Genomic DNA, 12,165 nt, shown 5'->3' with positions numbered 1-12,165 from the left:
TGCATCCAGTGTTTACAGTTTCTTATATATCCTCTCAGCAAGAGTTAATGTAGACGTAAGCAAATACATTCATGTGTACATACTTGCCTACGTATTTTTTCTCTCACACCCCCTTTTTAAAAAACCAAATGGTAGTGTATATTGTATACATCATTCTCCCCCTCACCTTTTTTCCTTGACAGCTTAAGGTATTTGCGTAATACATCTTGGAGATTTTTCCTTCTCAGTACATTTTGTAATGATGGTTGCATAGTCCTCCACTGTATGGATATACTGTGATTTATTTAACCAGCTCCCTGTTGATAGTCAGGTTGTTCTTACGTTTTTGCCTTTATACGACTGTACTTATACATAAGGTATGTATATATGATAAATTGGATATTTTTATAATTCCACCATAAAGTGTTTTCAAATATAGTTTCCTGTAAGCAATATAACTGTGTCTGTTTTTGTATTTAAAAATATTGAGCTCGCTATTAACACATAACTATTAACACATAACTATAACACATATAACACATAACTATTAACACATAACTGTTATCACTATGTGTTATCACTATAACACATAACACATATCACTATAACACATAACTATTAACACATAGGGGTAGAAGAGATAGGACGTAAAGGAGAAATTGATTAGAAATATACAGCCAATAGAGGTTCAGATCACTGAGATTTATACTTAACCTATTTTCTTCTTCCAAGCCCTAGTTAGTCTGTTATCTGAAGCAAAGAACACAAGAAATGTATAAAATGCTTCACCTGAGCCAGATTCTGATTTAGGAACCCTTTGCAGTTAGCACCTGAGCAACCTGGGATTGTGCACCTGGGCAGGAAGAGAACATTCCAGCAGCTATTTCAGAGGAGAAACCCTCCCCTTCTCTTTTGACCCCTAGATATTTGATCAAGTTCCTTGCAAAGCTTGCTCAGACCAGCGATGTGAATAAAATGACTCCCAGCAACATTGCGATTGTGTTAGGCCCTAACTTGTTATGGGCCAAAAATGAAGGGTAAGTCATCTTTCTCTGTATCACATCATTTGAATTTCTTCTTTCCCACCTGATGGGATGCATAGAAATGTAACTCAGGTTACACATTCTAGTTTAAGATCAATTCAAGGTATTCTGAAATTGCTTTTCTCATTCAGCCGATATTCTTGGAACACAGCTGTGAGCTGGGTGCTGTCCCAGCTGGTGGTGACACAAAGATGTGTGAGACATTGTCCCAGTTCTCAAAATGCCCCTGCACTTAGGCAGTCAGATAGCTCAGTGGCTACAGTACAGTGATGAGAAAAATACACATATTTGTGTGTGTGTGTGTGTGATACCGTAGGAGGGGTAGCACTTCAACCCTCTTAGGGTGTCTGGCTGGGCCTGAGAACTAAATGGACATAAGACAGGTTAACAGGAGAAAGCATACAGATTTTTACATTTTAATGCCCAGCAGGGAAGTCATTTAATTCATGCCTACTTAGCACAATAATAAAAAAACACATCACTTTGGAGAGTAACTTGGGACTACTGGGAATGGGATTTCACGTATGTTATGATGAATTTGAAGCATCAGTGTCATGTCTGACATTGGAGTTCCCATAGGAAAATGAAGATCCAAAGAAGCAGTTGGAGCCAAATGCTTGTATATGAAGTTGGACAAAAAGTAAATTGTGAAAACGTGACCAGACAAAGGAGCGTGGGCTAGGGCAGTTAGTTGTGGAGAAGTGACTAGGAAGATAAGGATTCGTTCAGCAAGGTTTGTTTATGGAGGTTTCCCTCAGCCTTGCCTTCCCATCCCTGGTGTTAGGAATGTTTCTTTCCTCCTGGGATAAGGAGGGCATCCTTCATATGGGAGTTTATCTCCTGCTTTCAGGATGAAAAAGGAAGATCGGAGCCCTCTTCTTGCATGTGATGGTTTTCAAGTGTCTTTAACTCAAAATAATCCTATGCCTAAGGGGCATATTTTGGGATAGCATATTCTGCCCCCTTTATCAAGTATGACGGCAGCAGAGGTAAAGAAACATAATTCAGGCTGAGAAGTCAGGGAAAGCTCTGGTTAGGGAATGGCACTGGAGCTGTACCTTGATGAGTTAACAGTTTCCTACAGCCAGGACCTGGATGGGCCAAGACACTGTTGAAAGGGCCTGGTTTCCATTGTTGATGGGCATGTCACATGGCTTCATGAAACTTGAAGACAGAGAACATGAGGCTGTGACTGGGAAGGCCAGAGCCTTCAAGGGCCTCACACATTCTACTGAGGTGTCTGGGACTTATTTTCTGGGTGGTGGGGAGTCATTCATTAAGGTTCCTAAGCAGAAGAATGTCTTAAGTTGCACTTAGATAACTTTATTGGCATTGCAAAATGTAGATTGAATAGAGGAGGGGTCAGGGGGATCCGCTGGAAAGCTTCTGGGAAATTGTCACTCTGTTGATGGCATTGTGATGATCTCATTTGGTAATCAGAAGTAACCTTATGAATAGAGGACATAAAGGAGAAATTGATTAGAAATATATAGCAAATAGAGGTTGAATCATTGACATTTATACTGTTGTCCTCGTTTTTGCAGATGAGGATGCTGACGAAAAAGTAATTTGCTTGAGGTCACACAGCAGGGAACTGGTGTGCCCAGGTTCTGGGTACAGAGCCTGTGTCCTTTTTAACCCTTATTAGCTTTCCAGTACTCTCCTAAAAGAAAAATGGGAAAGGATGTGAGAGGACAGTTCCTCCCTAATCCAGCAGGGTTTTAAGGCACACAGACTGATCAGACTCCGTGTGGGAGGAAGGTTGGGAAGGATCATTTACAGGCAAAGCTTCAGTTTTCAGCTGGAATTTGAAAGGAGCAAGAAATTTTACTTGGTCGGAAAGTGGGTGAAAATATTCTGGTGGGAAGAGAGGTCAGAGTGATAGGAGAGGAGAGGTTTGAGGCAGTCAGACCTGGGATCAAGCTTGGGAACCCAGTGTCCTCATGTAGGCCTCATAACAGGATGTTGTAAAAATTAAGCAAGGTGAAGAACCTGAAGCCTGGTAGGTGGCCAGAAAGTGTCAGGCCTTTTGCAGGTGGTTTGCTTTTGTGGTGTTCTGACTCCCAGCTGAAACAGGAGCTTGACAGCAGTGATAATAACTCTTACTTATTTTTTTCTTCTTCTTTCTTCTTTTTTTTTTTTTGAGACAAGGTCTCGCTTTGTTCTCCAGGCTGGAGTGCAGTGGTGTGATCATGGCTCACTGCAGCCTCAACCCCCTGGGCTCAGGCGATCCTCCCACCTCAGCCTCTCCGGTAGCTGGGAATACAGATGCATGCCACCACACCTGGCCAATTTTTGTATTTTTGTAGAGACGAGATTTTACTATGTTGTCCAGGCTGGTCTTGAACTCCTGGCCTAACTGCCTCAGCCTCCCAAAGTGCTGGGTTACAGGTGTGAGCCACCGCATCTGGCCTACTTATTTTCTTCTTTTTGAGCCTTGGTATCAGACACTATTAACATCTGAACACTCATCTTGAGTCTAGTCCACATATATGACGACCTTAAGTGTGAACGGGAGGCTCAGGTTTCAACATAATAAAAGGCACACTGTAACAATGCATGTTCTTGGTGACATCGCAGGCAAAATTGCTTTTTAGTGATCTTTAGTCTTAGAACATAGCTACCACCCATGTGTGATGCTATTCCAGTGGGAAAGTGCAACCCTCGTTCCAGACCAGTTTAAAACCAGCATTTGACACAGCATTGTTGACTGACTGGTTTTGCTGCCTCCAGGGTCTGTGTGTAGCAGACACTGTGGTTGTTATCACAGTGCACACTAAGGAGCAGCCAAGCCAGAGTCATTTTTTCCTGGGTGATCACGGCCACATTCATAGACCAGGACCCATGTGAATTTGATTTTTTTTTTTTTTAAGACGGAGTTTCGCTCTGTCACCAGGCTGGAGTGCAGTGGCCTGATCTCGGCTCACTGCAACCTCCACCTTCCGGGTTCAAGCAATTCTCCTGCCTCAGCCTCCCGAGTAGCTGGGACTACAGGCACGCACCACCATGCCTGGCTAATTTTTGTATTTTTAGTAGAGATGGGGTTTCACCGTGTTGGCCAGGCTTGTCTCGATCTCTTGACCTTGTGATCCACCCGCCTCAGCCTCCCAAAGTGCTGGGATTACAGGTGTGAGCCACCACACCTGGCCAGTGAATTTGATTTTTGCATCTTTTAAATATTTTATCCTTTAAAAATAATTGAATTGCCCTGACACAACCAGCAGAAATTAGATGCTGCCTACAGGAAGTATTTTAATTTTGTGAACTTGCTTTGCAGAACACTTGCTGAAATGGCAGCAGCCACATCCGTCCATGTGGTTGCGGTGATTGAACCCATCATTCAGCATGCCGACTGGTTCTTCCCTGAAGGTAATTCTCATTTCAGTTTCATTGACCGCCAAAGCAATGTGATAATCGTACAAAAAGTCTTCTTAAGAAAATACATCTGTAATCCTCCTTCATGATTACATAATTGGTTTCACTTTTTCATGTTTCTTTCCAGCCTTTGTTCATTGCATTTGTATTTTGACATAATGGTGATCATATTGTATTGTATTTCACTTCGTTTCACTAAAACATAGGCAGTCAGTGTACATTGAATACCCACTAGGTGCCATATGTTTGCTGGTGAAACATGCTGTCTTACCTGGGGGAACTCTGGCCACTGGAGAAGATGGTCACATGAACAGATAAATTATAACACATGGCACATTAGAAGATAGGTGGATGGAGAAAGATTTGACAAACTCAAGTACTGGGAAAAGGGAACCAGGGATTGGTTTTTAGAAGAGGCGATGTTGAATATGCAGGAGTTTTTCAGTTGGAAGAGGGCTTGTTTCTCTAGCTAGATTATGGATTTGCCCATAGGTAGGAGATAAAGCAGGAAAGGCTGATCGGGGCCAGTTGGTGAAGGCCTGAGTTGGCTGTGTCAGGGAATTAGTATTTCATCCTGCCGGCAATAGATTTTCAAACTAGGTTTGTTGCAGTCCTGGGATCCACAGAGGTTCCTGTGGCCCCCTTTGGGGATGCTGGCCAGGCAAGTGTTGGAATTCTGGATCTCCCACACCTACTTCCCCCAGAGCAACGCTGCTGCCATGTCCCGTGGGGTGCAAGCCCCATGATACCCATCTTTCTCTCACCACTGGGCCCATCTTTTCTTTACTACTGTTTTGTCACCATCGAGAATCACGCCTCATTCATATAGGTTGCCCAGTGAAGATGGGATGGATGAATGAATGCTAGCATTCTGCTCAAGATTTCCTTAGAGGAAATGATTCTTGCAAAAACTGCTAGAGGCAGTATGAACTTGATGTTGCCTTTTATTTCTATTTTATATCAAAGTGTAAATATCTCTCCTTTTTTTTTTGAGACAGAGTCACTTTTTTGCCCAGGCTGAAGTGCAGTGGCGCAATCTCAGCCCACTGCAACCTCTGCCTCCCAGGTTCAAGCGATTCTCCTGCCTCAGCCTCCTGAGTAGCTGGGATTACAGGCATACATCACCACGCCCAGCTAATTTTTTGTATTTTTAGTAGAGACGGAGTTTCACCTTCTTGGCCAGGCTGGTCTTGAACTCCTGACCTCAAGTGATCTGCCCGCCTCGGCCTCCCAAAGTGCTGGGATTGCAGGCATGAGCCACCACGCCCAGCTAAATATCTCTTTTTGAATGATTCAGATAAGTGATCTGTTCTCATCGTCCTTTTCTGGATTCTAGATTTGTTTTTATTTGTTTTTTTTCCACAAAAAAGAAAGCACAAAAGTGTGTAACTTATATTCTGACCCATACTTCTTCCTCTGTCTTGTCCTCTTACGTTACTTCCCACTGGTTTGATGGACCATTCTTGCGATGTGAGTGCCTGGAGCTTCCACTTTGAAATAGTGAGGGCTGTGGACTGAAGAACGAGGTTCCCGTTCCAATGAGGGGTGTCTTAGAGCTCCCTCGCCTGCTGTGCTCAGTGTCTCATGCACTTGTTTATTTTTCCTCTTGCAGAGGTGGAATTTAATGTATCGGAAGCATTTGTACCTCTCACCACCCCGAATTCTAATCACTCATTCCACACTGGAAACGACTCTGACTCGGGGACCCTGGAGAGGAAGCGGCCTGCTAGCATGGCGGTGATGGAAGGAGACTTGATGAAGAAGGAAAGGTATGATTTGACCGTTCACTTCCAAACCAGCAGTAAATATGTTGTTAGACCTGTGGTATCTGGTATCGCTCAGTGGACTTGGGATTTGAGAGTGGTCCCCATGCACCCATGACTGATGGTGTCCAGATAGTTTCTGGAATTCTGCTGTAGGTCATTCCAAGCACTGATCTCACCATAAAGTCAGTGTGTAGCTTGTCAGTTAACGTTTCTTCCACATGTATTCCAGCTTAACTTGGTGGTGTGCTTGGTAAGCCCTGCAGTGGAACGGCATCATACACATGTTAAAATTGACCCAAATGTACTTGAGTGGGGGGAAACAGAAAGGAAAATAAATTTAATAGTGTGGACTTTTGTCCAGAATCGTGTGTGAGAACACCCACCTGGCACAGTGAGTTGAGTGATTTGGTGTTTAAGGAGACATACTTCTGGTATAATGTGGCCTCACAATGGAAGCCAACCACTGAACTTGATGTTCAGTGGGAAAAACCTCAGTATTTGCCAATTCTAGAAGAAAAAAAAACGGCGGTGTTGAACTTAATGAGAAGCAGTGTGTCTCTATATACTCTTTTCTACGGGCAATTCATGGGATTTTCAAGGGTGATTAAGACTATTTGTGATTTGTGCCTTTAGATGCCAACCTGTCCCTTGTGTGTGATGAAATGCCACTGTACTCAATAGGAATGCTAACAGTTAAGAGGCCTGTTGGAAGTAATACGCTTTTCTTGGTATATGAAATAATATTACTAGAAATAGTTTTACATTAAAACGAAGTGACAAGCTCTTATTTTAATTGCTCAATCTTATAGTGAAGTGTGCTGTTTGTTTCTTGTTCTTTGTGTTGCATTTTTTACCCCTAGCAAAGGAGAATGCATTATTCTGTCCCTATTCTGTCCTTCCAAAATCCACATTTATTCTATGCAGACATATTACCTCTCTGAACCCTCATTCATACATTCAGTAGTATTTCCTGATGACAAACTCTACCCGTAACAAAATTAGATTTCATATATTTTAAGTTACAGAATACAGTGCATGAGTCTAGTTAGCACGTGACAGACAATTCTCAGTTACCTGCCTTGTGTATTCTCCCTGCCAGCTGACCCAGTAAGCACGAGCTCAGGAAGCCAGGTGTCTTTTTACTTTTTGAATTGAAAGAAAAAGTTGTTAAGTTCATAGATCAGTGGCCTTAAGTGAAAAGTCAGCCTTCCTTCCACCCTATCCAGCCACATCCAGCCACCATTCCCTTCCCCAAAGCAACAATTTTTTCCAGTCTTTTTGTTTTTTGTTTTTTTGAGACAGGGTTATGTGCCCAGGCTGGAGTGCAGTGGTATGATCATGGCTCACAGCAACCTTCACCTCCTGGGCTCAAGCAGCCCTCCCACCTCACACACCTGACTAGCTGGGACTACAGGCACGTACCACCTCACGCAGCTAATTTTCTAAAATAAAGTTTTTTGTAGAGACAGGGCCTCACGATGTTTCCCAGGCTGGTCTTGAATTTCCAAGCTAAAGCGATCCTCCCACCTTGTCTTCCCAAAGTGCTAGGATTACAGGTGTGAGCCACCGCACCCAGCTTTTCCAGACTTGTGTACCTTTCAGATGTAGTCTGCACAAGCACATAGGATTGTTTCTACATCTCATCTCAGTTAAGAGGCAGCGTGGTGTGATAACCTTACACTGTCATCGGTAGGCCTTCTGGACTTCTGTGTCATTCCCCAAAAACAGATTTGAGATGGGAACTAGGAAGTATGGAAATAGGCCAGATGTGGTGACTTTTGCCTGTAATCCCAGCACTTTGAGAGACCAAGGCAGGAGGAATACTTGAGGCCAGGAGTTTGAGATCAGCCTGGGCGATGTAGTGAGACCACGTCTCTACAAAAAAAAAATTTTTTTTAATATCCCAGTATGGTGATGTGTGCCAGTAGTCCAAGCTGCTCCAGAGGCTGAGGCTGGAGGATTGTTTGAGCCCAGGAGTTTGGCACTGTAGTGAGCTATGATTGCTCCACTGGAGTGCCAAGCACTCCAGCCTGGGTGGTGGAGTGAGACCATGTGTCTAAAGGGGGAAAAAGAAGGCAGAGGAAGTATGGGGATAAACACACTAACATGATGTCATTCAAGATGAGGCCTGCCTGTTTGCTTTTAGCTGCTCACACCCAAATTGATCAAAGACATTGAACAGTACCAGGTTCATTGGCTTTGCTCAGGCTCGAAGCCGAGTGGAGTTGCTTGCCTTGGTATCAGGGGTGGCCATTAGTCTGGTCCTTGCCGCTTCACTGCATGCCGGGCAGCTTGGGTGGCTGTCCCCATGTGTGGTTTTAACACATGTGGACCGATGGGCTTCTGTCTCAGTAGTCTGCTCGCGTGGTGTGTTGACTGTTTCTTCTCTCTGTGTAGCTTTGGTGTGAAGCTTATGGACTTCCAGGCCCACCGGCGGGGTGGCACTCTAAATAGAAAGCACATATCCCCCGCTTTCCAGCCGCCACTTCCGCCCACAGATGGCAGCACCGTGGTGCCCGCTGGCCCAGAGCCCCCTCCCCAGAGCTCTAGGGCTGAAAGCAGCTCTGGGGGTGGGACTGTCCCCTCCTCCGCGGGCATACTGGAGCAGGGGCCGAGCCCAGGCGATGGCAGGTAAGGAGGCTGACTTCTGCTGGCAGTGGAGGCTGGATGCCCCAGCCTTCTTGCAGGTGGTGGCCTTTGAGCACGGCATCCACGCCCAAAGAACTGCTCCAGCATGGAGTGAACGGATTTGCTTTCACTCCTCTGGTTGGCAAAAGATGGAAAAAAAGACTATGAATGGCTCGCTTCTTTTTATGTTTTCCAAAGAAAGCAACATTGGTTTGCATTCTTTGCCACACTGCTTTGGTGCTGGAAACCAGAAGCCAGTGGGTGTCTCATAGTGTGATTAGCCTCTGTCACCTGTTGGATGTATACTGTCAGCATTCATGTACCTTCTGTTCATTGTCATCCAGTGTGCTAACCAGGAAGCATTTGAATGTGGCAAGTTAGTTAAATTTTCGTATTCCTGGCATTTATTCACCCATTCATTGATTGATTCAGTCAAACAGATTTACTGAGTCACTGATAGGTGCTAGGCACTGGGCTAGGTACATGAGGTGACTAAGACTCCACTCCACACCCCCAGATTTCAGTCTTGTAGAGCAGTTGATCCATGAGTCCAAGGTGGAAAATAAGATGGTAGCTTTTCTTTTTTCTTTTCTTTTCTTTTTTCTTTTTTTTTTTCTGAGACTGTGTTCTTGCTCTGTTGCCCAGGATGGAGTGCAGTGGCATGATCGTAGCTCACTGCACTCTCCGCCTCCTAGGCCCAAAGAATCCTCCTACCTAAGCCTCCCAAGTAGCTGGGATTACAGGTGCTTGTCACCATGCCCAGCTATATTTTTATTTTTGTAAAGATGGGGTAAACATAGATGCCCTAGGTTGCCCAGGCTGATCTCGAACTCCTGGCCTCAAGTGATCTTCCTGCCTCAGCCTTCCAAAATGCTGGGATTACAGGCGTGAGCCATCATGCCTGGCTGGTAGGTTTTCTTAAAAGGCTCTTTTAGTTGCTTAACCTTTGGATAAGCCACCTGGAGTGGGCTGCAAATGGATAGCAACTTTTAAGAAAAGTCACCTTGAACTTGAGGTTTTTTTTTTTTTTGAGACAGAGTCCCACTCTGTTGCCTAGGCTGGAGTGCAGTGGTGCGATCTCGGCTCACTGCAATCTCCGCCTCCCGGGTTCAAGTGATTCTCTTGCCTCAGCCTCCGGAGTAGCTGGAATTACAGGCACACACCACCATGCCCAGCTAATTTTTTTGTATTTTTAGTAGAGACAGGGTTTCGCCATGTTGGTCAGGCTGGTCTCAAACTCCTGACCTCAGGTGATCCCCCTGCCTTGGCCTCCCAAAGGCTGGCATTACAGGTGTGAGCCACCGCGTCCGGCCAGAACTTGAGATTTTTATTTAATTGACATTAATTCAGTTCTCCACATTGATCCAGGCTGATGACCACCAGAGGCTACTTCAGGTGGCATCTCTTGTGATTTGGAACTGACAGCTGCTTAGCTCTGCATACATGTGTGCCAAAATTTTTGTTGTCATATGTTCTGCGTTGGCCATCCACAACACATTGAATGATCATATATGAAGTAAAATAAATGTGCACAAAACAAGGACAGGCTGTTTATCCACACATTTATTTCCCACACAGAGAGATGAATTTGCCTTGAAAGAACTCCTTTCTCATTGTCCTTGGAATGAGCAAGGGAGAGCCTTGTTGTGTGTGAAGCTGTTCATGAGATAGGAATCTTGTTTCACCATTAAAACTGAATGCTGAATGCTTTGTGCATTCCTGAATTCCATTTTCTTCACCTTGGGAAAGTTTACTTTGGGGTTAAAAAAAATTAAGACTTCAGACTTCATAGGGCTTCCCGTGCACGTCATAGGCTCCAAGTTAGCTTGTCAATAATTGTGCCCTATGCATGTACTTGTTTTGGTTTAAATTATTTTGTTTGAAGGAAAAAAGTCTAAGTGAATTCACTTATTTTCTTTTTTTTTATTTTGTTTTTTATTTTTATTTATTTATTTATTTTTTGAGACGAAGTCTCGCTTTGTTGCCCAGGCTGGAGTGCAGTGGTGCCATCTCGGCTCACTGCAACCTCCGCCTCCCGGGTTCAAGTGATTCTCCTGCCTCAGCCTCTGGAGTAGCTGGGATTACAGGCGTGGACCACCATGCCCGGCTAATTTTTGTATTTTCAGTAGAGACGGGGTTTCACCATGTTTGCCAGGTTGGTCGCGATCTCCTGACCTCAAGTGATCCACCTGCCTTGGCCTCCCAAAGTGCTGGGATTACAGGCGTGAGCTACTGCCCCAGCCTGTTTTTTGTTTTTTTTTTTTTCAGACACGGTCTTGCTCTGTCACCCACGCTGGAGGGCAGTGGTGTGATCATGGCTCACTACAGCCTTTTAATCTCCCAGGCTCAAGCGATCTTCCCACCTCAGCCTCCCAACTGGGACTATAGTTGTGCACCACCATGCCCAGCTAATTTTTTTAAATTTTTTGTAGAGACAAGGTCTCACTGTGTTGCCCAGGCTGGTCTTCAATCCTGGTCTCAAGCAATCCTCCCTCCTCAGCCTCCCAAAGTGCTGGGATTACAGGCATGAGCCACCATGCCCAGCCAATTTACATATTTTCATTTCCTCGTGACATTCCATTTGTTTAATCAAGGCTAAATGTATTATTTAAGACAATAATGGTCTTAACGCAGAAGGACAAATGGAATGTCAGTTATTTTGTTTTTTTTTTTTTTTTTGAGACAGCATCTCGCTCTGTCAGCCAGGCTGGAGTGCAGTGGCACGATCTTGACTCGCGGCAACCTCTGCCTCCTGGGTTCAAGCGATTCTCCCACCTCAGTCTCCAGAGTAGCTGGGACTACAGGCGTGCGCCACCACGCCTGGCTAATATTTGTATTTTTAGTAGAGACGGGGTTTCACCTTGTTGGCCAGGCTGGTCTTGAACTCCTGACCTCAAGTGATCCACCTGCCTCAGCCTTCCAAAGTGCTGGCATTACAGGCGTGAGTCACTGCGCCTGGCCTGCTCTTTGTTTTTTATACTGTATTCTGTAGGTATTTTTATGTACATTACACTAATGTTATTCACTCTTTGGTGACCTTGACAAAATGGAGCTATAATGTTTGGTATAAAAAGTTCTGGGCCGGGAAACAGGAAGCCTGAATTCTGATCTCTGTCCTGCTACTACCAACTCTGGACTTCAAGTAGTCATTTAGCCTCTGAGTTCTCCTTCTTCAGTCTAAGTTATTGATAATAATCAAGCCCTTTATCATTTAGGGACTTATTTTTCCATGGCTTTTGCTTAGTTTTGTACAGTGTATATGTCAACATGTAAAAGCCCTTTCATGGTACTGCCCAATTTAAGTCCAAACACGGTAGAACTGAAAACTGCGCATTGGTTGCTTTGAAATGGTCTCTCTGATGATACTGGAGTGG

At 44.4% G+C, this 12,165-nt stretch overlaps 1 protein-coding gene across 10 annotated transcripts in view; it reads left to right on the top strand.

Moving 5' to 3' along the window:
- The window catches only part of ARHGAP17 (Rho GTPase activating protein 17), a 103,103-nt gene that overhangs the window by 74,244 nt on the left and 16,694 nt on the right, over positions 1-12,165 (top strand). For 6 of the 10 annotated variants that reach the window (XR_008514446.2, XM_024233174.2, XM_063717219.1 and 3 more), the window contains 4 exons: positions 903-1,016; positions 4,300-4,391; positions 6,010-6,166; positions 8,561-8,794. Coding sequence is in view for 8 of the 10 variants with exons in the window: in XM_024233174.2 (XP_024088942.2) it covers positions 903-1,016; positions 4,300-4,391; positions 6,010-6,166; positions 8,561-8,794 (597 nt within the window). In the remaining 2 variants the exon portion in view is untranslated. The remainder of the gene's footprint in view (positions 1-902; positions 1,017-4,299; positions 4,392-6,009; positions 6,167-8,560; positions 8,795-12,165) is intronic. The other 4 variants (XR_010137734.1, XM_054533669.1, XM_054533670.2 and 1 more) reach the window with 1 other exon arrangement.

Source organism: Pongo abelii, chromosome 18 (assembly GCF_028885655.2).
Source record: "Pongo abelii isolate AG06213 chromosome 18, NHGRI_mPonAbe1-v2.0_pri, whole genome shotgun sequence".
Classification (NCBI taxonomy): domain Eukaryota; kingdom Metazoa; phylum Chordata; class Mammalia; order Primates; family Hominidae; genus Pongo; species Pongo abelii.
The sequence above is the reverse complement of the archived record's forward strand: the minus strand, read 5'-3'. Positions and strand labels throughout refer to the sequence as shown.